The sequence below is a fragment of the Trachypithecus francoisi genome, unplaced genomic scaffold (assembly GCF_009764315.1).
Source record: "Trachypithecus francoisi isolate TF-2019V2 unplaced genomic scaffold, Tfra_2.0 Contig00564, whole genome shotgun sequence".
NCBI lineage: Eukaryota > Metazoa > Chordata > Mammalia > Primates > Cercopithecidae > Trachypithecus > Trachypithecus francoisi.
The window spans coordinates 23,951-49,818 of NW_022680731.1; the positions used below are offsets into that span (position 1 = coordinate 23,951).

Genomic DNA, 25,868 nt, shown 5'->3' on the forward strand with positions numbered 1-25,868 from the left:
CCTCACCTGGGAAGCGCAAGGGAGAAGGGAATCCCTTTTCCTAGCCAGGGGAACTGAGACACACAACACCTGGAAAATCGGGTAACTCCCACCCCAATACTGCGCTGTACCAAGGGTCTTAGCAAACGGGCACACCAGGAGATTATATCCCACACCTGGCCGGGAGGGTCCCACGCCCGCCCATGGAGCCTCCCTCATTGCTAGCACAGCAGTCTGCGATCTACCTGCAAGGCAGCAGCGAGGCTGGGGGAGGGCCGCCCGCCATTGCTGAGGCTTAAGTACGTAAACAAAGCCACTGGGAAGCTCGAACTGGGTGGAGCTCAGAGCAGCTCAAGGAGCCCTGCCTGTCTCTGTAGACTCCACCTCTGGGGACAGGGCACAGCTAAACAACAACAACAACAACAACAACAACAAAGCAGTAGAAACCTCTGCAGATGCAAACGACTCTGTCTGATAGCTTTGAAGAGAGCAGTGGATCTCCTAACATGGAGGTTGAGATCTGAGAAGGGACAGACTGCCTGCTCAAGTGGGTCCCTGACCCCTGAGTAGCCTAACTGGGAGACATCCCCCACTAGGGGCAGACCAACACCCCACACCTCACACGGTGGAGTACACCCCTGAGAAGAAGCTTCCAAAGCAAGAATCAGACAGGTACACTCGCTGTTCAGCAATATTCTATCTTCTGCAACCTCTGCTGCTGACACCCAGGCAAACAGGGTCGGGAGTGGACCTCAACCAATCTCCAACAGACCTACGGCTGAGGGTCCTGACAATTAGAAGGAAAACTAACAAACAGGAAGGACACCCACACCAAAACCCCATCAATACGTCACCATCATCAAAGACTAGAGGCAGATAAAACCATAGAGATGGGGAAAAAGCAGGGCAGAAAAGCTGGAAATTCAAAAAATAAGAGCGCATCTCCCCCTGCAAAGGAACGCAGCTCATCACCAGCAATGGATCAAAGTTGGACGGAGAATGACTTTGACGAAATGAGAGAAGAAGGCTTCAGTCCATCAAACTTCTCAGAGCTAAAGGAGGAATTACGTACCCAGCGCAAAGAAACTAAAAATCTTGACAAAAGAGTGGAAGAATTCATAACTAGAATAATTAATGCACAGAAGGCCATAAACGAACTGACAGAGATGAAAACCATGACACGAGAAATACGTGAGAAATGCACAAGCTTCAGTAACCGACTCGATCAACTGGAAGAAAGAGTATCAGCGATTGAGGATCAAATGCATGAAATGAAGCGAGAAAAGAAATCTAAAGAAAAAAGAAGAAAAAGAAATGAACAAAGCCTGCAAGAAGTATGGGATTATGTAAAAAGATCAAATCTATGTCTGACTGGAGTGCCTGAAAGTGAGGGGGAAAATGGAACCAAGTTGGAAAACACTCTTCAGGATATCATCCAGGAGAACTTCCCCAACCTAGTAGGGCAGGCCAACATTCAAATTCAGGAAACACAGAGAACGCCACAAAGATACTCCTCCAGAAGAGCAACTCCAAGACACATAATTGCCAGATTCATCAAAGTTGAAATGAAGGAAAAAATCTTAAGGGCAGCCAGAGAAAAAGGTCGGGTTACCCACAAAGGGAAGCCCATCAGACTAACAGCAGATCTCTCGGCAGAAACTCTACAAGCCAGAAGAGAGTGGGGGCCAATATTCAACGTTCTTAAAGAAAAGAATTTTAAACCCAGAATTTCATATCCAGCCAAACTAAGTTTCATCAGTGAAGGAGAAATAAAATCCTTTACAGACAAGCAAATGCTTAGAGATTTTGTCACCACCAGGCCTGCCTTACAAGAGACCCTGAAGGAAGCACTAAACATGGAAAGGAACAACCGGTACCAGCCATTGCAAAAACATGCCAAAATGTAAAGACCATCGAGGCTAGGAAGAAACTGCATGAACTAACAAGCAAAATAACCAGTTAATATCATAATGGCAGAATCAAGTTCACACATAACAACATTAACTTTAAATGTAAGTGGACTAAATGTTCCAATTAAAAGACACAGACTGGCAAACTGGATAAAGAGTCAGGACCCATCAGTTTGCTGTATTCAGGAGACCCATCTCCCATGCAGAGACATACATAGGCTCAAAATAAAGGGACGGAGGAAGATCTACCAAGCAAATGGAGAACAAAAAAAGGCAGGTGTTGCAATCCTAGTCTCTGATAAAACAGACTTTAAACCATCAAGGATCAACAGAGACAAAGAAGGCCATTACATAATGGTAAAGGGATCAATTCAGCAGGAAGAGCTAACTCTCCTAAATATATATGCACCCAATACAGGAGCACCCAGATTCATAAAGCAAGTCCTTCGAGACTTACAAAGAGACTTAGACTCCCATACGATATAATGGGAGACTTCAAAACCCCACTGTCAACATTAGACAGATCAACGAGACAGAAAGTTAACAAGGATATCCAGGACTTGAACTCAGCTCTGCAGCAAGCAGACCTAATAGACATCTACAGAACTTTCCACCCCAAATCAACAGAATATACATTCTTCTCAGCACCACATCACACTTATTCCAAAATTGACCACATAATTGGAAGTAAAGCACTCCTCAGCAAATGTACAAGAACAGAAATTTTAACGAACTGTCTCTCAGACCACAGTGCAAACAAACTAGAACTCAGGACTAAGAAACTCAATCAAAATTGCTCAACTACATGGAAACTGAATAACCTGCTCCTGAATGACTACTGGGTACATAACAAAATGAAGGCAGAAATAAAGACGTTCTTTGAAACCAATGAGAACAAAGATACAACATACCAGAATTTCTGGGACACATTTACAGCAGTGTGTAGAGGGAAATTTATAGCACTAAATGCCCACAAGAGAAAGCTGGAAAGATCTAAAATTGACACTCTAACATCACAATTAAAAGAACTAGAGAAGCAAGAGCAAACACATTCAAAAGCTAGCAGAAGGCAAGAAATAACTAAGATCAGAGCAGAACTGAAGGAGATAGAGACACAAAAAACCCTCCAAAAAATCAATGAATCCAGGAGTTGGTTTTTTGTAAAGATTAACAAAATTGATAGACCGCTAGCAAGACTAATAAAGAAGAAAAGAGAGAAGAATCAAATAGATGCAATAAAAAATGATAAAGGGGATATCACCACCGACCCCACAGAAATACAAACTAACATCAGAGAATACTATAAACACCTCTACACAAATCAACTAGAAAATCTAGAAGAAATGGATAATTTCCTGGACACTGACACTCTCCTAAGACTAAACCAGGAAGAAGCTGAATCCCTGAATAGACCAATAGCAGGCTCTGAAATTGAGGTAATAATTAATAGCCTACCAACCAAAAAAAGTCCAGGACCAGATGGATTCACAGCTGAATTCTACGAGAGGTACAAGGAGGAGTTGGTACCATTCCTTCTGAAACTATTCCAATCAATAGAAAAAGAGGGAATCCTCCCTAACTCATTTTATGAGGCCAACATCATCTTGACACCAAAGCCTGGCAGAGACACAACAAAAAAAGAGAATTTTAGACCAATATCCCTGATGAACATCGATGCAAAAATCCTCAATAAAATACTGGCAAACCGGATCCAGCAGCACATCAAAAAGCTTATCCACCATGATCAAGTGGGCTACATCCCTGGGATGCAAGGCTGGTTCAACATACGCAAATCAATAAATGTAATCCAGCATATAAACAGAACGAAAGACAAAAACCACATGATTATCTCAATAGATGCAGAAAAGGCCTTTGATAAAATTCAACAGCCGTTCATGCTAAAAACGCTCAATAAATTCGGTATTCATGGAACATATCTCAAAATAATAAGAGCTATTTATGACAAACCCACAGCCAATATCATACTGAATGGGCAAAAACTAGAAAAATTACCTTTGAAAACTGGCACAAGACAGGGATGCCCTCTCTCACCACTCCTATTCAACATAGTGTTGGAAGTTCTCGCTAGGGCAATCAGGCAAGAGAAAGAAATCAAGGGTATTCAGTTAGGAAAAGAAGAAGTCAAATTGTCCCTGTTTGCAGATGACATGATTGTATATTTAGAAAACCCCATTGTCTCAGCCCCAAATCTCCTTAAGCTGATAAGAAACTTCAGCAAAGTCTCAGGATACAAAATTAATGTGCAAAAGTCACAAGCATTCTTATATACCAGTAACAGACAAACAGAAAGCCAAATCATGAATGAACTTCCATTCACAATTGCTTCAAAGAGAATAAAATACCTAGGAATCCAACTTATAAGGGATGTAAAGGACCTCTTCAAGGAGAACTACAAACCACTGCTCAGCGAAATAAAAGAGGACACAAACAAATGGAAGAGCATACCATGTTCATGGACAGGAAGAATCAGTATCGTGAAAATGGCCATACTGCCCAAGGTAATTTATAGATTCAATGCCATCCCCATCAAGCTACCAATGACTTTCTTCACAGAATTGGAAAAAATTGCTTTAAAGTTCATATGGAACCAAAAAAGAGCCGCATTGCCAAGACAATCCGAAGTCAAAAGAACAAAGCTGGAGGCATCACGCTACCTGACTTCAAACTATACTACAAGGCTACAGTAACCAAAACAGCATGGTACTGGTACCAAAACAGAGATATAGACCAATGGAATAGAACAGAGTCCTCAGAAATAATACCACACATCTACAGCCATCTGATCTTTGACAAACTTGAGAAAAACAAGAAATGGGGAAATGATTCCCTGTTTAATAAATGGTGCTGGGAAAATTGGCTAGCCATAAGTAGAAAGCTAAAACTGGATCCTCTCCTTACTCCTTATACGAAAATTAATTCAAGATGGATTAGAGACTTAAATGTTAGACCTAATACCATAAAAACCCTAGAAGAAAACCTAGGTAATACCATTCAGGACATAGGCATGGGCAAGGACTTCATGTCTAAAACACCAAAAGCAACGGCAACAAATGCCAAAATTGACAAATGGTATCTAATTAAACTGAAGAGCTTCTGCACAGCAAAAGAAACTACCATCAGAGTGAACAGGCAACCTACAGAATGGGAGAAAATTTTTGCAATCTACTCATCTGACAAAGGGCTAATATTCAGAACCTACAAAGAAGTCAAACAAATTTACAAGAAAAAAAAAAAAAACCCCATCAAAAAGTGGGCAAAGGATATGAACAGACATTTCTCAAAAGAAGACATTCATACAGCCAACAGACACATGAAAAAATGCTCATCATCACTCGCCATCAGAGAAATGCAAATCAAAACCACAATGAGATACCATCTCACACCAGTTAGAATGGCAATCATTCAAAAGTCAGGAAACAACAGGTGCTGGAGAGGATGTGGAGAAATAGGAACACTTTTACACTGTTGGTGGGATTGTAAACTAGTTCAACCATTATGGAAAACAGTATGGCGATTCCTCAAGGATCTAGAACTAGACGTACCATATGACCCAGCCATCCCACTACTGGGTATATACCCAGAGGATTATAAATCATGCTGCTATAAAGACACATGAACACGTATGTTTATTGCGGCACTATTCACAATAGCAAAGACTTAGAATCAACCCAAATGTCCATCAGTGACAGACTGGATTAAGAAAATGTGGTACATGAACACCATGGAACACTATGCAGCCATAAAAAAGGATCAGTTTGCGTCCTTTGTAGGGACATGGATGCAGCTGGAAACCATCATTCTCAGCAAACTATCGCAAGAACAGAAAACCAAACACCGCATGTTCTCACTCATAGGTGGGAACTGAACAATGAGAACCCTTGGACCCAGGAAGGGGAACATCACACACCGGGGCGTATCATGGGGAGGGGAGAGGGGAGAGGGATTGCATTGGGAGTTATACCTGATGTAAATGACGAGTTGATGGGTGCAGCACACCAACATGGCACAAGTATATATATGTAGCAAACCTGCACGTTATGCACATGTATCCTAGAACTTAAAGTACAATCATAACAAAAAAAAAGAATAATAACTGAGCTACTAAAAAAAAAAAAAGATTCACCTAATTACTTAGAAAATGAATAGCTTCACCTGCCTTAGAAACTGCATGAAAAATTAAATTAAAAAAAAGATAATTTAGACCACACGTCTCTAAATTATATTCTAAAGTCTCAAAAAAATCTAAAAAAAAAGAAAACACCCAAGATCATTCTAACAGTCTATACTGGTGAAAACCAGAATAAACTCCTCTTTGAATGGGATTCTATTTCAAATCATTTCTCCAAACTCAAGAAAAATCACCTATGAGAAAACCTTAATAAACACCCTAAGCTAAACTCTTCAGGGAGTTACAGGATGAAAAGAACTTAGACATTTTAGAGCCCTGTTAACCTGTGGGAAAGTGCTATCGTATGACTTCTTTTTTCTGCCTGGTAGAGAAGATGGCCCCCAATGTTGTTGCTTTCCTGCCCTGTGAAGCCTTAACGGATTTGTTTAGAGCTTAGCAGTCTTATTTCAGCCTTCTGCTCCCCGATTCGATAAGCCTCAGTTCATCATATCCTTTTGGAACATTCCTCATTCCTTTGCTGGCGTCCTCCACTCACTGTCTGTTTGCATCGAAGGTTTGTTTTGATGATGCAAGACTGTGCACTGACCTCAAGCCTGCGTCTTCATAATGTGGATGATTCACAATGGGCCGAAGTGCAGAGAGCTTAACACTTGCCATCGTGGGCATGGCACCCGCAAACACTGCATCTGGAAAGCAAGAGGAAGGTCTCAGGAAGACACTCAGTAAGGGTGAGAAGGGGTCTCCTTCAAGTTTAAATCAATTATTTCACAGGTAACAGAGTGGAGGCCCAGCAGGTTCATGACTTCAAGATTCAATGGCAGAACTAGAATGAAGTCAGATGGCTGATAAAGTAGCAGTTGGCAGCCAGGTCTGGGTAAACTATTTTCCTTGCAAAATAGAGCTTCATCATCTCATTATTAAAGATTTCTTTCTTTCTTTCAAGAAAAAAATCTTAGAAATCTTTCCTGAATCTAGAAAAGAAGTATCAAATGGACTACGAAAGCTTTATAGTAACAAGAAATTCTAGAAGATGATTTAGCATTCAAAAATTTGACACTCAGATGACAACAAAGACTCCCTTTCCACACGAGTAAAATAACACATTCTAGGAGTTTATTTCAAGAAGGAATGTGAAGGACTAATATTAAAAATTCATTAAGAAAATAAGCACAGTAAAAATTATTTTAAATGTGGCATTTATGACTGTGAATAAATTTTGAAAAAATTAAAATCTATAAAAAACGGCACAATAAATTACTAAGAACATACGTATAACATTTCCCCAGAAAACCATTTAAACAGGATTGATATTTCCTTTGTTTTAGATATTCTAAACGCAACATTGCTTAGAAAGAGTAAGATCAGTGGAAGTAACTAGGGTTTAAGAGTTTGCAGTGGTATACAAAATTGTGGGAAAAACAGCTAAAAAATATGGCTTTTTTTTTTTTTACCTGGTTTAGTACTATATTTGATCCACTCTATAAGTTCTTCTTGTGGCAAATTGCTGAACTCCCCTACAATATTCCACTGGGTTTGCAGATTTGCTGAACCTTGTATTGACATTGCTGCTAATATAGCAAAAACAACAGCACCAGGATGTACTTTGCAAAAGAGCCATCCAAATAGCTGAAACCAAAGTAAGAATACATTGGTAATTGTTAGTATAAAGTAGTATGCATCTGTTATGCAAAACTTCTTCCCAGAGAAGAATGTGGCCTCTGCTGGAGTCCCAAAAAAGGGATTAATTATTCTAAAGAAAAAGCCCCAAAATAATAATCTTTGGGATCAAAAGAATTCTACCATCAGCCTCATATAAGTGGAACACAATGTAGGAAGCTCTTTTCTCAACCTGCTTTCTCTACTCCCAGATTCAAGTAAAGCCACAACCACCAACGCAATTTACAAGGCCCAGTGCAAAACAAAAATGTGGGGTCTCCTGTTAAAAAATTACTAAGACGTTCAAAACAGCAGCAGCAAATATTCAACCAAGTTCAGGGTCCTTCTGAATGCAAGGTCCTGTGTGACCAGCAGGAACCCCACATTTGCAAAACCTGCCCTAGTGACACTTTCCATTAGGTTGCTGCAAAAGTAATTGCGTGTTTTGCTATTTTGACAAAACCTGCAATTACTTTTGCACCAACCTATATCATCAGTCATGCTGTGGGATAAAGACTCAAAATTAAAGGCTTCCAACCAGCCTCCTCTCCTGTGCCAGCCTAAAGGGGTCAGAAAGGAGGAAAGTAGTGCCTTTCTAACAGAATCAACATTCTGCTTGGGAACCTCGAGGCTGGCTACTTTTTTCCACATTTAAATAGTCCACACTCCTTAACAACACTTTGTTCTCTTGATCTTTCTCTACATGTCTACAGAGCTAGATTTCAAGTTTTTGAGGGCTTATAAACACTGGCTTTTGACTTTTCTGTCCTCTACTCTATCCTCCATCCCCAGAGTGCACAGTGTAGGTGCTTAGTGACTATCTGCTACGTTTAAGGGAGGTGCTGCTGTTGTACGTAGGCTGGTTGACTGATGGAAAGGTGACACTATGAAGAAGCATAAATCTATGAATACAGATCAAGGAGGCAGTTATCCAGGAAAAATTAGCAGCAAACCACCAAGGAAGGCTTAAACTAAATTTTAAAAAGCACAAGTCAAGAATGTGCACCAAATGTGTACCAAATGAAAAAAAAGTTTAAGTTTGACACTAAAAAAAAGAACATATAATTTTCAAGCACTTATAACTTGAAATTGTTAGAATTCTTTGCGATATGAATGCCAAAACAAAAAAAAAAGTTACTATTTGTACAATTAAGCTTTGCTTTCTATCAGCACCTGCAGTAATCACCCATGAACTCACTCTGTACTAAATCAGTGTTTGTTGTACACCAACAACTATTTTAAAGTCTTTAGAAAGAAAGAAAATGATCAGCTTTGGCCCTTACCCTTTAAGAAAGATAAGTACAAAACCATGAAGAGCTTTATCTATAATCACTTAAAAGACTTTGTAATTCATTATTTTAGGGCCACTCAATAATAAAGGCTAAAATTATTATAGGAGCTATACTCCAACATAACATGTTACCTGTCTTGAGCAGATCAGTGATGCCATAACACACATGTGTGGTGTCAAGAAGAGTTTTAGTCTCATAATTAAAATACCAAGGGCTGTATATGCTAACAATTGCAATGCATGATAAACCAGCTGAAAGAAAGAAGAAAATATTTTTTACTCCTACTGTTAGTGAAGTTTAAGAATACTAAGCTGGCAATATGAAGAAAGGGGTATGTTCTCCTTAGCAACAAAAAGTACTACTACTTAGGTTTCTGAAATTTCTAAATCAATTCTTAAAATTCACTTTCAAACTGTTCCATTTTAGTGGAAGGCTAAAATTATAAAGTCATTAAGGCAAGTGCGTCTGTGATTCTCAGAGTCAAACCTGTGGTTAATAAAGCCCACATTTTTGAATCTACCTGGATGCTACCATCAGACCAAGAAAAGACATTAGTAAAAGAAATGACTGCTGCCTCAAGATCTGAGGGCTCCATTTTGGAACTGCCCTCAAAACCAGACTGGACCACTAGGAGATGGGAGCAGTAACCAACAACATCTCTGAGGCTTCCAGCAAGGTGAGCAGAGAGGAAAGTGATTTCCAATCATGCAATAGACACCTCACATATATGTCTACATGGGCTCCAGAAATCAACTGCTATTAGTGTAAAGATGATCACAGCAGAACGAGTTTCCTAGTTAATTTTAACAAATGAATGGTCAGTGAATCTGCATGTAGCATTCTCATAAAAACACATACCTCGAGGCCGGGCACAGTGGCTCATGCCTGTAATCCCAGCACTTTGGGAGGCCAAGACGAGCGGACACGAGGTCAGGAGATCGAGACCATCCTGGCTAACACGGTGAAACCCCGTCTCAGCTAAAAATACAAAAAATTAGCCGGGTGCTGTGGCGGGCGCCTGTAGTCCCAGCTACTTGGGAGGCTGAGACAGGAGAATGGTGTGAACCCGAGAGGCAGAGCTTGCAGTGAGCCGAGATCACGTCACTGCACTCCAGCCTGGGCGATGAGCAAGACTCCATCTCAAAAAAAAAAAAAAAATGCCAGGGTATCTGCAAGATGATTGCTGACAATTGCCAACCAAGTTAGAAACTGGAACTAGAAAGGAAAGTACAAATGCATGCAACTTTAAGATAAGTAAAATTATAGTGATATTAAGTCTTTACCTCTCCATGATCAAACTGGTGTTTTCTGGAACAGAAAACAATGTATTTCTATCAATTCATTATTGAAGCACTTACTTCATATATTTGCATTTCAGCTTGCAAATAGGAGTTTTACAACTTCTGTAACATTCTCTCAGGACACATAGAGGCAAATCAAAATAACTAAAAGTCACATGCCAAAACTAGTGCTATACTCTTTTAAGAAAGTTAATGAAGAATGATAATGTTGTGTTATATCCTAACTATTTGACTAGATGGGTATTTATTAGGACAACAAAGGCACACTGTGCTGTCCCAGCTCCCTCACTGGTGATACCCCAGCAAAGCATGGAATAAAAAACACCTTTGAGATTTTCACTAGGCAACCAAGTAGGGATGACAAATAGGTGGTTATATGTGTAAATCTCAGTTAAAGGGAGAAGTCTGAGTCAGAGACAGAAATGTGTGAGTTGACAATACACACCTTCTCTTTCTTAAGCACTGATATGTTCCCAAGACCCACAGTAATACCTGACACTTAGAGCTCAACATTTTTAATGAATGAACAATTGTATCAATAAACTGTTAATCCAGGTAGCATATAATCTAATTTGAGAACTTGGCCTCAAAATATATTAGCAAACTCAGGACACATAAGGGGGTAGTGAAGGAGATGAAGCAGTTCTTTCTTTATTCTTTTTTCACACCAAGTAAAAACTATCAGTTACCATTTGTTGAGTACTTACAATGTTAATATGCTTAGCACATTCTATTAACTCTAATCCTACAACCATTTATTACCCCAATTTACAGCCAAGGAAAGGGAGTCACAGAGCTACTAAGTAGCAGCCAGGACTATATTCGGACTGACTTCAGAACCAATATACTTTTTACTACATCATGCTGCCTCTATCCCACTTTACTTCCTGGATCTTTGAGTAAAGAGAATATTGGCATTCACGTCTTTCATAGTTAAAATGTATGTCCTACTCTTCCCCTTTTTACATGGGCTTTCGTAGTTATGCAAAATAAAACGTCAACATGCCACTCCTCTTCCAAAAAAGAGCTCTGATCCTATTTGAACGGAAAACCCCATGCAACTCAATGGTTCCCTGTCATTATTTCTATAGGTAAGTTATTCCTGAAGGGACAGCTGTGTTTCTGTGAAAAGTTCTGCCTTCCTCTTCCAGAGCTGCATACTAGAGCTGACACTTCGTAGCTTCTTCCTCAGCTCTTCAAAAATAATTGCACCTCAAATGAAGAAAAATTTTGGCATTGTAAACCAGAACCTTTTCTCTCCCCCTCAGTCCTCCACTCAAATGTTACAGGTATAAACAAGGGCATAGTTACAGCAAATTGTTTCTAAATGAGAAAAAGGATTCTCTCAGGAGTATGTGCAATAATTTATCATTATGTTGGCAGAGACTTGGAGGTGAGGGAATAAGGGTGTGTATATTCAAATTATAAAATATAGGGTCATGCCTATAATCCCAGAACTTTGGGAAGCTAAGACAGGCAGGTCACGAGGTCAGGAGTTCAAGACCAGCCTGGCCAATATGGTGAAATCCCGTCTCTACTAAAAATACAAAAATTAGCCAGGCGTGGTGGTGGTCACCTAGCTATTCAGGAGGCTGAGGCAGATGAATCGCCTGAACCCGGGAGGCGGAGGTTGCGGTGAGCCGAGATTGTGCCACTGCACTCCTCCAGCCGGTGCAACACAGCGAGGATCTGTCTCAAAAAAAAAAAAAAATATATATATATATACACACACACACACAACACACACACACACACACACATATAGATACATACACTGAACAATCCTTGTCCTCCAAAAATCCCACAAAAGAATAAAAGCAGAGTTAAAACTACCTTCACTCCATCCTCCAATCCCACACTCTTAATAACAGGATTTATCTTTCCAGATCACTTCTATGCACAAACACACAAAAATCTCCAAATTTTAAACAGAAGTATAATTATCCTATACACACACACACACACACTGGCAATTTTAAAAATTCAATAATGTATACTGGACCTATTTCCATAAAGATGGCCTAACATTCCACTCTATGATTGGATCATAGGAGATATTTTGGATGTTTCCATTTCTCACATTACACACAGTACTATCAAAGGCATTTCTCCCCATCATCTCTGTATTTCTGTGAGCATCTCTAGAGGGTAGACTTGCACTGGTGGAACTGCAGGGCTGAAGGACAGGGCCACCATATGTTTTACTGTGTACTGCCAAACTTCCCTCCCATCCACCACCTCCCACTCTGGCAAGCATTGGCTATACTATTAATTTTTAGAAATACGAGAAGCGAAAAGGTCTTCACTTTAACCTGAATGTCTTTACCACAGGATCAAGACTACCTTTTCGTGTTCATTAGTCATATGTAAATACTCATTCAACTACTATTTTTTACTATCTTGCAGGCACTGTATATAAACTGTTGAACAAAAATGATGCTATCGGCCTCTCTAACTCTCAGATTATAAACATACTCTCTTGGTTAATTTTGGGGTTTTATTTTTTTCCTATACCTAATTCTCTGCTTCATCTGAAATTTATTTTCTGTGAAAAGTGAGAAGTATGAATCCAGTTTTATATTCCCTGCTCATTTCCCAAAAGGCAGTCCACTGGCCCTAAAATCACTCACATAATAATTTACTTTCCCTGCTGAACTGAAGTACAAAACTGTGTCCTTCGAGTGTAGATTATGTGCAGGGCTACTGTCAGATTGTACTGGATGACATCTGAAGGATGAATAAGTGATGTGCTGTGTTCTACACAGATAGGAAATAAGAAGAAATGCCAAGAAGGGAATGGACCACAAAAAAATATATATTATCAAATATTAGGTACACAACATGTAAGTATAAAATTAATACACTGTAAATATCTATTTAATAAATGAACAGAGGAGGTAATAAAATTCTTCATAGCATATTTACCTTGCATGTGTCTGTTGTTTAGCTAAGACACCCCACATATCACTAATAACCTGTAAACAGATTTTGAAACACTTTAAAAAGGCTGTGTTGGGAAAAACAATATTTTAACTAAAGTATCTTCTAAACTGTAAAACTTCTAATGAAAATATAAGTATAGAGATAAGAGAGAACTCAGAAAATAATAATCACAACAACATAATCTTATATTTGTGTAGTATCTGATCAAAGCTAATATTCAATAGCCCTGTTGGGTAGATGATATCATCCTCATTTTGTAAATGAGCAACAAGCTCAGATGGATTAAACGATTGCCCTGTAGGCAGACAACTACTAAGAAGCACTGCAGTCTTGAAACCAGATCTTCTGGCTTCAAATTCACATTCAGTGCTACTTCCACCATGCCAACATTGTTGGCAACACCTCTCCTTAACAGTACACACAGAAAACTGGAGAGTTGGCTCAAAGGTTGATAATCACCGCTAGAAGCATTCAAAACACAGTCACTGTGCTTTCATACTTAGCAATAACAGGAGGTCATCTAATCTAAAATCCTATCTCCAGTAAATATTCTCTAAAACACTGCTGACAGGTTGTAATCCAGCCCTTAGAAGAACTACTCAGCTGCTGCTTGAATCTATAACACTTTCCTTATTAGTCGAGATCAGTTCTGGTCAAAAGTCCTACTGCCTGGAATTGGCCATGATCCTAAGGAGCCAGATTGTGTGTAACCTTATTTTCAAGGGGCAGGCTTTTAACACATTTCAAAATAATTATCCGCTTTCCATCTGAATCTTTTCTTCTTTAAACGAAACAGCCTAGCTAATGGTTTTCATCATCTTTCACCACTCAGGATCCTGTCTTTTGCATATGTTCTGGATGGCCAATGCTTAGTATTTTTTGAGTACCCAGTAGGTGCACATCCACATAAAGTGTATAAAAGTGCAAAGCACACACAAAGCCTGGCGCACAGCAGGAACTGACTATTAACTGATTAGAGATGAAAAGTGCTGTTGGAGTACACAGCTGAATACCACATGTAGCCCTATGACAGGGAAGGTGCAGAGCCCGAGTCTCACTCTTCCCTAGATTTTAAGTGGACATGATGTGAGGCTCCTAACAACATCTTTGATCTTTCAGTTCCGTATGTTAAAATGGGGATAACATTTGTCTACCCGACAGGGCTGTCGAATAACCAATTTAAATACTTAGGTGAAAATGTTCCATACAAAGCAGAGTACAAATACATAATATGAACAATTGTTATCATACAGAATAGTCTACAAATAAATGAAATTGTGTTAACACAGAAATCACTGGCTACAGATCAGGAAACTTTTAAGGTCTGTCATTTCTTTTTCCATCACAGATTAACTTCTACTCATTCTCTTAAGACACATTTGGTTACAGAGTGCACAATTCTTGAAAGAAAAAAAGAAAGGGAAAATCACACTTCCTTTGACCTTATTTATATCTGGGCTTAGAATTTTATTATCAAAGCCAAGTTGGGGACCTAAACATTTTATCTAGTTCATCAACACATTGCAAATACTCCGTTTTTTTCTTTCTGATTAATAATAAACACAGGAGTTACTGCACACTGCACAAATCACTTAGAAAGGTATATATTCAATATTTTAGGGAAATATTACATTAAAGGTAGAAGCCAGTAATAATTTACACACGCAAGTTGTATCTGGGTCAATGTGGTCTCTGATCATGTCTTCCAAAATACATGACTATCTAAACTGGAGCCATCCTTTTCTGATGTCTGTTTTATGCTAGCAGATAGAATATTTTGAAGATATATAAATGTCTATCAAAAACTATCATTAAGAAAACACAGAACATGTTATAGTAAGCCCATACAAAACATTGTATCATATTAATATGTGGCCAAGTATATGCAAGTACTATGTAAAAACAAGAAAATACTCTATTATAAGAAAGAGCTCTTAAGTGATAGACATACCTTTCTAACAATAGCAATAAACACTACAAGAACAACCGGAAGCAATAATGTCTTTGTGTATCTCAGTGGAGTCTGAAATTCAAAGAGATGTTTTGTTGAAAGAAATATTTTAACCAAACAAAATTTCATTTCAAATAATGAAATAGGTACATTTCTGAAAGTAGAGAAATATGAACATTCACCAATCTACCCACTGCCTGCCATCATAAAAAGGAAGGTGCATTTCCACAGAAATGAACTGCCCCAAAATGCTGAGTTGAAATACTAAAAACACGGTACCTAAACCCCTGTAAATGTGACATGTGACTGAAGAGATTACTGTTTGCATGCTACTTATCGAACTAGAGAGACCAACTTAATAGTCATCTAAGGTACGTAAAGCTCCTTTAAATGGAATAAGCTTTTCCTGTATATTTTGTGGGGGATAAAAGTATTATCCTTGAAACACACGCGCACACACATTCTCTTTTTCTCTCTCATGCATAAACAAAATAATGATCGACGTTTGAGGGGAACAAAAGACTTTTACATTTTCTTTAGTAGCAGAAAAAAATAGAAATAAGTTTAATAACAAAGCCCTACACATTGTGATCTTGTGCACCTCTCAGTTATCTCTCCACCCAAAAAAACCACTGTTAAAATTTTGCTCTTTTACACTTTACTTTTATGTGTGTTAATTATGGCTTAATAAGACTATATCATTTTGTTTACTCCATTATATATCTTAAGCATCTTTCCATGTCAGTATGATACCATGTTAGCAAATAGCACGCTATGGGTATTGTATGGGTGTACCACACAATACACTGTATGGGTGTACTATAATTGGAACACATGTGGGTATTGTATGGGTGTACCACACAATACACTGTATGGGTGTACTATAATTGGAACATATGTGGGTATTGTATGGGTGTACCACACAATACACTGTATGGGTGTACTATAATTGGAACATATGTGGGTATTGTATGGGTGTACCACACAATACACTGTATGGGTGTACTATAATTGGAACATATGTTCCCTGAACTGACACTGCTCTGTCTCTACAGCACAGTCCCGATGAATTCAGATACATACAGTGATGCGGAATGGCATGCTGGAAACAGCTTTGCTATTTTCTTCAAATTAGCTGAAATCATGCTATGCCTCAATAAATTATTTCTCTCATCACATAACTTATGTTTAATACTCTCAGGCTGTAGCAGTATGTATGATGTTCTCAGTAATGTTAAAGAACCTTCACCACATCCTAACTCTCTAATATTTGAAGGAGTCTTGATCCCCTATGAACACGCATTTCAATGTCTTACAAGATATGCTTCGCTTGTTTGTTTCGGCAGGTGTAACACTAAAACTCATATATCTTTGTCAGTCATTGTGTGTCAAAACCATTTGCCGGAACACAATAAATGAAGACTGACAGGCCACTGGAGCAAAGAGTACCTCTGCAGAACACACTCAACTCCGAACGGCTGGTAGATAAAAGTTTCCTGTGTGGTGCCCTGGCATCCACTGGTCTGGAACTCTGGACACTGGGCTAACACGGTGGGATCATGAGGGAAACTAACATGTCAAGAGAGTATTGTTGGCCAGTTTTATATACACACACACCACTCTGAAGGAGTGACACAGATAATGTAATTCATCAGTACACATTGATGGTGTTAAAAATGCACATATATACATGTCTGTTGAACTAAACCAGCTCATAAAGTATTGCAAATTAATATTTTATTTATTTAAATATTTATATATTAAAATATCAAAGTACTTTCCTATGTATTATCTCATTTTGTCTTCACAATATCTGTTTATGGCATGCTACTAGAAACTAGTAAACTATAACACGAGGAATGAGAGTTGCTTGTTCAAGAACATCAAGCAAAATTGCAGGCTTCTGTCTCACAATCCACTAAACTACTCTCTGCTTTCCTTCTAAATCTCTGAATACAGTTTTAGAAAGAAAAATGCTGTTGGAATGAAAAGCCTGGACTTGATGTTTCAAAACAAATATCTATTTAAATAACCACAAAATGAGTGGAAATGTAAGAGTTTGAGAGCTTGACTAAATTAATGCTATCACAGAAAAATGGCAACTTGAAATGCCTCTGTGTTTACTCACCTAGAAAACCACTGCTCGTCTGAATGTGTTATTTCTAAATTATCAAAATGAGTAAAGGCCATATATTCCAGGGAGCTGCACTAATGTAAATAGAAAAATCTTCCTCTAAGCTGCCAGATTTTCCTTTTCCATCAAACTGAGATAACAGCACATAAAGAGTCTGATATAAGACGAGCACCCTTTATGAAAAATGTATGGACCAAAACCTTAGGAAACAGAACTAGAAATCACATCTTACCTCTTTTTCCATAAAGTCAAACTCCGCTGCACAAGTATACAACAAAGTATCAAAATCCTTATAACTGAAGAATTTTGATGTTAATAAGTTGCCAATATGAGCCTGGTAAGAAATAAAGTTACCATTACATTAAGCCATACACTGCAATAATATATTTTAATTTCAATAGTATCTGAAAATAGTTTTCATTACATTACACAGTCTACTGTTCCCATACCAAGGTTGCTTTTGTTAAAGAAGGAAATGCTATACCCTCCACCTTCACAGTTCCCTTCTTTTGCTGAATAGTGATAGCTCCAACGACACCCTACCTTCCACACTCATCAACATCCCAAAAGCTTTTTCCTTTGGGTTTTCCCAGTTTACTGTGCTAAACCTGGTGTAACAGGCTACACAGTATCTCCCTTGCTGGAGCCTACCAGCAGCTCTGGGCTTGAGAACACATACTGACATCTCTTAATCATAAAAGCACAATGGGCTATGGGGTAAAGAAAAGGAAATACTAATTCTGAAAAGGAGATTGAAAAGAGTACTTGAGTGAAGTAGAAATGGGCAGGTATTGGAATAAAAGGTTCTTTTTGACTGATAATCACCTCTCACATAATTATTCACGTTATCAAGCATTCTCACTCACACTGCCACATTACCTCCCACAAAAAGCCATGTGAGGAAGGTGGAATTATTTTCACTTTATAAACAAGAAAACTAGGGCACAAAGACAGAATACATTTGCCAAATGTTCAAGTTCACTATAGTCTACAAAAGCAATGACCAAAGAAAAGAGGAGAAATTATATCTAGGACAAACCATGACTAAATTCTATATGATATCTACATGAAGCAGAAGGAACAGGGTAAGAGTAGGAACTAGATGGTGGCAGGTATGTGATGAAGCATTTCAAAATACTGTGTCTTCTTGGGAGAAGAAATGTATGCTGATAAGTTTAAGAAATATAAGAATATACGGCACCTAAAATAGCAGAAGAAAACAAATCCCCAAACAAAATGAACGAAATAAGTCCTAGTATTATAACAATTAGCATATATGTAAAGAGCATAAATTCACTAATTAAGGGGCAGATGCTCAAATTGGACTTAAGGGGAAAAAATCTAATATTATGTTGTCACCAAAAGAAATACTTAAAAGTATACTGAAAGGTTGAAAACAGAAGAATGGAAGAAGATATACCATGTATGTTTAAAACAAATCTGTTAGCAATTATAATGTCTCACAAAACTGAATTCAGGCAAAAAATACATGAAAAGAAACAACTATATTATTTATAATATTATATTATATATTATATTAAAAAGCAAGATTATACATATTGCCAACAAAAAAGCAAGATTATACATATTGCCAACATATCTGCAGTTAAAAACATAGATGCAAAGTACACAGAATAAGAACTGACAAAAACTAAAGGAAGAAATAGAAAAGTTGACAGTGTTCATTGAAAATGTTAAACACTGCCTCCTTGAATAAAAAAGTTGACAAAAGTTAACATAAAAGGTAAATACAATCAACTAGCTCACAAACAGAGAATATAAACTTCACAAAGAGAATACACATTATCCTTGAACACAAGTGAAATATTTTTGAATATTCACATACCATGCAACAATAAATTCCAAATATATACATATATTTGATTATAAATGCAATAAAACTAGAAAATAACTAAAAATTGCTTTAAATTTTTTTTGATTAGAAATTAAATATCATAAAACTTAACTTTAAAAAAAATCACAAATAGCCAATGTATAAGATACATAAAGAAGTACTACACACTTATAAGAAAATTTTAGCTTTAAAAGCATTGATCAGAAAATAAGAGAGGTGAAAACAACAGAGCTAAGCATTTCCCTTGGGCATCAGAAGAGAGGAAACAAAAAGATCTAAGAATAAGGACAGGAATTGGTGACAAAGAGAAACACAACAAAACCACAGAGGACTTGAAAAAGGTATAACTTTAAAAATATTAAAACAACAGACCTCTAGAGCAAGTCCAATGAAGGAAATAAAAGATGCAAACAAAAAGCAAAACGAAAAAGGGAGAAATAACTATGGACTCAACATAATTAAAATAAGAAGAGTAGGCTACACAATTTGCTAATAAATTGTAAAACCTAAGTAAAATGGATACATTTCTGGAAAACCATAAAACACCAACAAAAATAAATAGAAAACTTAAATAGAACAAAAAGCATTCAAATATCTGAAAGAGAAATCAAGTATTTTCCCTCCCAAAAAGCCCTAGACTGAGATGGTTAACATAGATGAATTATTAAACTTTCAAAAAAAAAACTTTCCCAAGTTGCCAGAAAGTAGGAAAGAAAAGAAAACAAAACAAAACAAAAAACACAAAAAACAAAAACCACAACAGCTCTTAATGGGAGACCAATATTAATTCCAAATCCAAACAAGGAGAAGCCAACCAAAGAACAAAAAGATCACTTCCCATATATGCATATACACAAAAATTCCAGTAAGAATTTTAACTGACTAAACTCAAAAAGCATTATCCATTTGATGACATATATAAAATGGGCAAAATTCCTCTAAGGACATAAACTACCAAAGTTCACTCCAGATGAACTGGAGAGCTTCCTAATGAAATTGAATTTGTAGTAAAAAAACTACACAAAAAGAAAGCTCCAGGTCGTGAGGGCTTCACTGTCAAATTCTACCAAACATTTAAGGAAGAGATAATACCAATTCTACACAAAAATCTCTCTGAAAACAGGAGACAGAACACTTGCAAATAATTTTAGGAGATGACATTACCCTGAAGCCAAAACCAGACAAAATCATTACAAGAAAACTACAACGAATATTCCTCATGAATAACAGACGAATATCCTTAAAAATATTAGCCAACCAAATCCAGCAATATAGAAAAGAAATACTACATTTGAGCAGGTGAGGTTTATCCCAGGATATAAGCTAGATCAACACTCGTATATCAAAAAATGTGTCAACTTCCAAATACCGCAGAGTGAAGAAACTGGTATTTCCCATTCTCCAAAACAACCTTAAAATTGGACAAAATTATAAAAAAAAAACAACTCGTATCGGGTTCTAGAGATTAATCAAAAGGAAGCAACGACATGGGAAGCATTCATTCATAAAAAACTGATAAACTCTGGGTAAAAACAGTGGGAGTCTGCGGCATTTTTAGCTAGGTTGCTCCCATCCACCTCGGTACCACCCCCATCTCCCCCATACTGTTAGTGCAACAATTCTTTTGAAGGGGGCAGGACAGAGTATGGCTGGTCATAAAAAGAACCTTCACTACTGGAGCAGGCTGACCCGATTTGGGGCAGACAGCTAAAAGCCTATGCTCAGAGGCACTGTCAGTAAAAGTAGAGAACTCAGTAGGAAATGAAAGGCTGGGTAGTAGCCTTGCCACTCTCTTCCTTTAACCAATGTCAAAGTTAAGAACTTATGAGCCAATGCCCTTGATCAATGTTACATATTTCTAAAAAGACTAAAGTTACAACTAAGTTATTTCTAATTTGCAAATAACATAGTTTTCAGCATCTTTTTCTTGGCCCTGGCATAATTTTAGGCTATGACAGAAAATGACAATAATTGCTTTAACCTGAATTAATACCTTAACTGGTTCATTTTCCCCCAGTGAGGTAAAGAGATTCCATAAATGCAGGACTAGGGTTATTTCACTTTTCTTTCTGCTCATGCTCTGCATACTGGCTGTCACCCACCTTTCAGCTCTCATCCTCAGATGACTTCCAGGATCCTTCCCTAATGCTCCTCCTGTGTATTCTTGCAGTACTCTGTACTTAATTTTTCATCATAGCCTTTATTATGCTGTATTATAACTGCTAGAAATTGTCCCTATTTTCTGAATTTTCTGCTAGACCATACCTTACTCAGTTTTGTATCTCTAGGATACCTTCCATTGTCAGGCACACAGGAGGTACTAAATGAATGAATGAATGAATGAATGAATACATTTTCAACTATAGTTTTAAAGTTTTAAAAATCTTTCCACAGATTGTAGACCACCCATTTAATGGTCCACGTGCTTTCAATCTTTTAAGCAAAAACAACCCTTGTTCTTACGAAAACCTATATGAAAGAGATTAAGGTTAAAGTGCCCTGGGTAAGAGAGGCTAGGAGATGGGGGAGTACACAGCTCTCAGGGAAGAGTCCTGGGAAGTCCTAGGACTTCACATAACCCAGTTTCAAAACCGTAACATTAATCTAGTACAGAAAGAAGAAAATCACCAATAAAAATAAATTATAGGAAAAAAAGTAGTTTATTTTTTCCATGTTGGTTCTTGTGCTGCTTTTTTAAATTAAATCTTTGACAGCCTCCTGACTGAGGATGTGCTGATTAAAACACCAAAATAGAATAGGCAAAGCAATTATGGACAGGGAGAATTCTTAAATTTATAAGACAGACTTCTCCATTTTATCTTCCCTTCAACCCTAATACCAAAAGCAAACAAACATCTCCTCTAAATAAGACTAACTTGGATTAAATTATCTATAAAGGCTTATAAAAGACTTTTACAAGTAATGACTTGAAAACTGGGGAGAAAAAAGAATGAGACTATAATACGATCTCCAGCTAAGGCTCTGAAGATGGTGTCTTTACCAGTTAAAAAGAAGCTAGAGAAAAATATCTGCATAGACCTTAAAATTCGATCTTTAATCTGTAGAGTTTTCCTGCTTTAAAATTTTAGTGTCATAGAAGGACCAATACAATAAGAGATTGTTTTAAGAAACTAATTTTGGAGAATGAAAATCTATATACAATTACATTTACTTTCTATTATATTAAATAGATAAAATAATAGGTGAACAGACTTCACCCTAGAATTTCATTTTAATAGTAATACTTGAATAACTCAATTTATTCTTAGGCTATTCGATTCAAGTCAAGTTTAAGCAAAAAATGCACTTACGTCATCTGCAATACCAAAAATTTTAGATGTCAAGTATTTAAGTATGACAGTTCCAAATAACCAAAAACATCCTTGAATAACCTAAAAAAAGAAAACAAAAATAACTCTGATGCTTCATATTCCATAGACACAGGCTAGGAAGAAAAAAATAAATGCTTTAATCATACATGAAATATATATTGCTGTCTACAAGAGAAAATGCTAAAAAATGCATCTCAATTTAAAATCAAGCGTGTTGCTCAAAATCAAGGGGCAATAACTAAAAATAAAAATATAATCATACAATCTTATCAAAATTAATATATTTTATAGGAGATTTATACAACCACTGCAGTTAAATTCCCTTTAACAGATTTTCATACATGCACTGTTTCTCAGATGAAACATGAGTAATAAATAAAACTGGAATTTTTTAACTACATACCCAGGATTAACTTTAACTTGCTTCATAAAAAGGGCAGTTTGGTACATTAAAATTGAGCCCTAATACACTATGAAACTGTTGGATCCCCTGAATTACACAGATCATTTTCTTAAAAGTAAAACATAAAACCAATGATATATTTTAGAGAAGAAAAAACATAAGCATTAAAACAGATTTATTCTTACCCATAAACTAAGTTCAGATACATTTATTTTCAGGAAATGTGGTTTCATTGCCAGAATACCCTGAGTAGAGAAAATAACATAATATACATAGTTAATACTTATAGACATAAATTCAAGTACCAAAAAATTCTAAATAATACAGATTCTCAAGTATATAAAATTTAGCACATGGTCACCTTTCCACATACCATCCACATGCTCATTTCTATAGTCAGTGACTTCAAGGTACAGCCCTATTATCCAAAGTCAATTAGGTGAGTGCATGACTTTTTAAAGTTGAAAAAAGAATCACCATATGTAAATGTCTATGACTGATTTGACATACCTGATTTATCTCTGAGCCAAGAGGTATATAATATTTTCAGAATTTTGGACAACAGTCATACAGGGATAAGATTTTCCTTTAGCTAAAAATTACTGACTCTTAGGATAAACAACAAATGAAATTTTAATGGATCAACTAAATACTTCTCTGAAGTATTTTTCAGGTGGTAATGCTCCCAAACTGTATTACCCTTGGGGAGCTAAAACTACTTCAAACATGGCAAAAATATGATTAGAGATCCAGACATAAATACTTGAAACCAAATTAAATCTTTTTGGAAGTTTCTAAATACCTGAAAATACAAAAGGTAATACAATTCAGGTTTCAAAGTGATTAATTATAAATATATACAAATGTGTTTATAGTTAAATATGCACAAACATGCTGTATTTCCTGTTATCATTTATTTTAATGCACCAAAATATATGGAATACACATAAATATACTTAATTCACACCTAAGATGCACCTCAGTGTGAAGCATGTAGCAGCATACCTGACATACAGAACTGAAATGTCCTACAAAATGTACTTAAATTAGATTTTATTTATATGTAGTATTTGATTCAATGGTTTCCCTGTCCATAGTACCAAGATTCATGTATTTTATCCTGGGTGATAGCAGTACATGACAAAGTACATATGTAAAACATACAACTGCGTACTTTGTCATCTTTCCTAATAATAAACAGAGTACACAGAAGTGAAGAACTATACTTATTAATCCCAAAGTTATGATTTTTCTTGTTGTTGTTGAAAATATAGCATCTGGCCGGGCGCGGTGGCTCAAGCCTGTAATCCCAGCACTTTGGGAGGCCGAGACGGGCGGATCACGAGGTCAGGAGATCGAGACCATCCTGGCTAACACGGTGAAACCCCATCTCTACTAAAAAATCCAAAAAACTAGCCGGGCGAGGTGGCGGGCGCCTGTAGTCCCAGCTATTCGGGAGGCTGAGGCAGGAGAATAGCGTGAACCCGGGAGGCGGAGCTTGCAGTGAGCTGAGATCTGGCCACTGCACTCCAGCCTGGGCGACAGAGCAAGACTCCGTCTCAAAAAAAAAAAAAAATATAGCATCATGCTAATTGCTGATTTCTGCAGCTAAGTATACTCAAGGCACAACCTGAAAAGGGTGGTGGCCCAGACTGGGAAGAGGCATATTTTTGAGAAATGCGTTTTTTTTTTCTTGAGATAGAGTCTTGCTCTGTCACCCATGCTGGAGTGCAGTGGCGCGATCTCGGCACACTGCAAGCTCTGCCTCCTGGGTTCACGCCATTGTCCTGCCTCAGCTTCCCAAGTAGCTGGGACTATAGGCGCCCGCCACCACGCCCAGCTAATTTCGTGTATTTTTAGTAGAGATGGGGTTTCACCTTGTTAGCCAGGATGGTCTTGATCTCCTGACCTTGTGATCCGCCCACCTCAGACTCCCAAAGTGCTGGGATTACAGGAACGAACCACTGCACTCGGTCAAGAAATGGGTTTTTTAAAAAAATATTATTTGTAAAATAAATGAAAACGGAGGTTTCAAATGTAATGGGTTCTAGAAATTAAGAAACCCCAAATGATCTAAGTAACTTAATTACTCAAGAAGTAGAATATATTCCAATTATGACAGTGCAATAAGCTTTTAAAGTCATTGGGAAACTAAAGCACATACACTTTAAACATAAGGAATAATAAGTTTGCAAAACATTTTAATGGAAACACACCAAAAATGAGGCAGTCTGTAAATTTCAGAAGACTTTTAGACTTACAAAGTCAATCTGCCAGCTGGGCGCAGTGGCTCACACCTAATCCCAGCACTTTGGGAGGCCGAGGTGGGCAGATGACCTGAGGTCAGGAGTTCGAGACCAGCCTGACCAACATGGAGAAACCCTGTCTCTACTAAAAATACAAAATTAGCCGCGCATATGCCTGTAATCCCAGCCACTCGGAAGGCTGATGCAGGAGAATCGCTTGAACCCAGGAGGCGGAGTGAGCCAAGATTGCGCCATTGCACTCCAGCATAGGCAACAAGAGCGAAACTCTGTCAAAACACACACACACAGACACACACACACAACACAACAAAAACAAAGTCATCCTGCCAAATGTGATAGAAGGAATTAGATGACCTTCCATCAATTTGTTCTAATTCTGTAAAATAGTGTCTCCATAATCTAAAGCTGTTCTTGGTAGTGATTTACAAAATAAAATGGAATCATCACCTTACTTACACCTTCTGAATAAGTCCATATAAGTAGACAAGGGGCAAAAAACAAAACAAAACAAAACAAAAACACTAAGTAACCAAGGCCTTGATCTTCTGATCACAGTGGAATGAAGAGGGGTGGCTACTATATGATTGCAGTTTGAGGAAAGGGGTTCAAAAAGTGGAGCAGGAGTTGGATAAAAATGGGAAGGAGGAAGGGAGAAGAAAGCATAGAAATCTTTCTGAAAATGATATTTTCATTTT

At 37.5% G+C, this 25,868-nt stretch overlaps 1 protein-coding gene across 1 annotated transcript in view; it reads right to left on the reverse strand.

Annotated features, from left to right (window-relative positions):
- The window catches only part of LOC117085597 (probable C-mannosyltransferase DPY19L1), a 51,875-nt gene that overhangs the window by 10,360 nt on the left and 15,647 nt on the right, over nt 1-25,868 (reverse strand). Inside the window, exons 5-13 of the mRNA XM_033214642.1 lie at nt 23,092-23,151; nt 22,483-22,563; nt 17,549-17,650; nt 15,183-15,254; nt 13,214-13,263; nt 10,271-10,295; nt 9,119-9,238; nt 7,491-7,665; nt 6,626-6,725 (exon numbers count right to left, since the gene is read on the reverse strand). Of these exons, the coding sequence (XP_033070533.1) occupies nt 6,626-6,725; nt 7,491-7,665; nt 9,119-9,238; nt 10,271-10,295; nt 13,214-13,263; nt 15,183-15,254; nt 17,549-17,650; nt 22,483-22,563; nt 23,092-23,151 (785 nt within the window). The remainder of the gene's footprint in view (nt 1-6,625; nt 6,726-7,490; nt 7,666-9,118; nt 9,239-10,270; nt 10,296-13,213; nt 13,264-15,182; nt 15,255-17,548; nt 17,651-22,482; nt 22,564-23,091; nt 23,152-25,868) is intronic.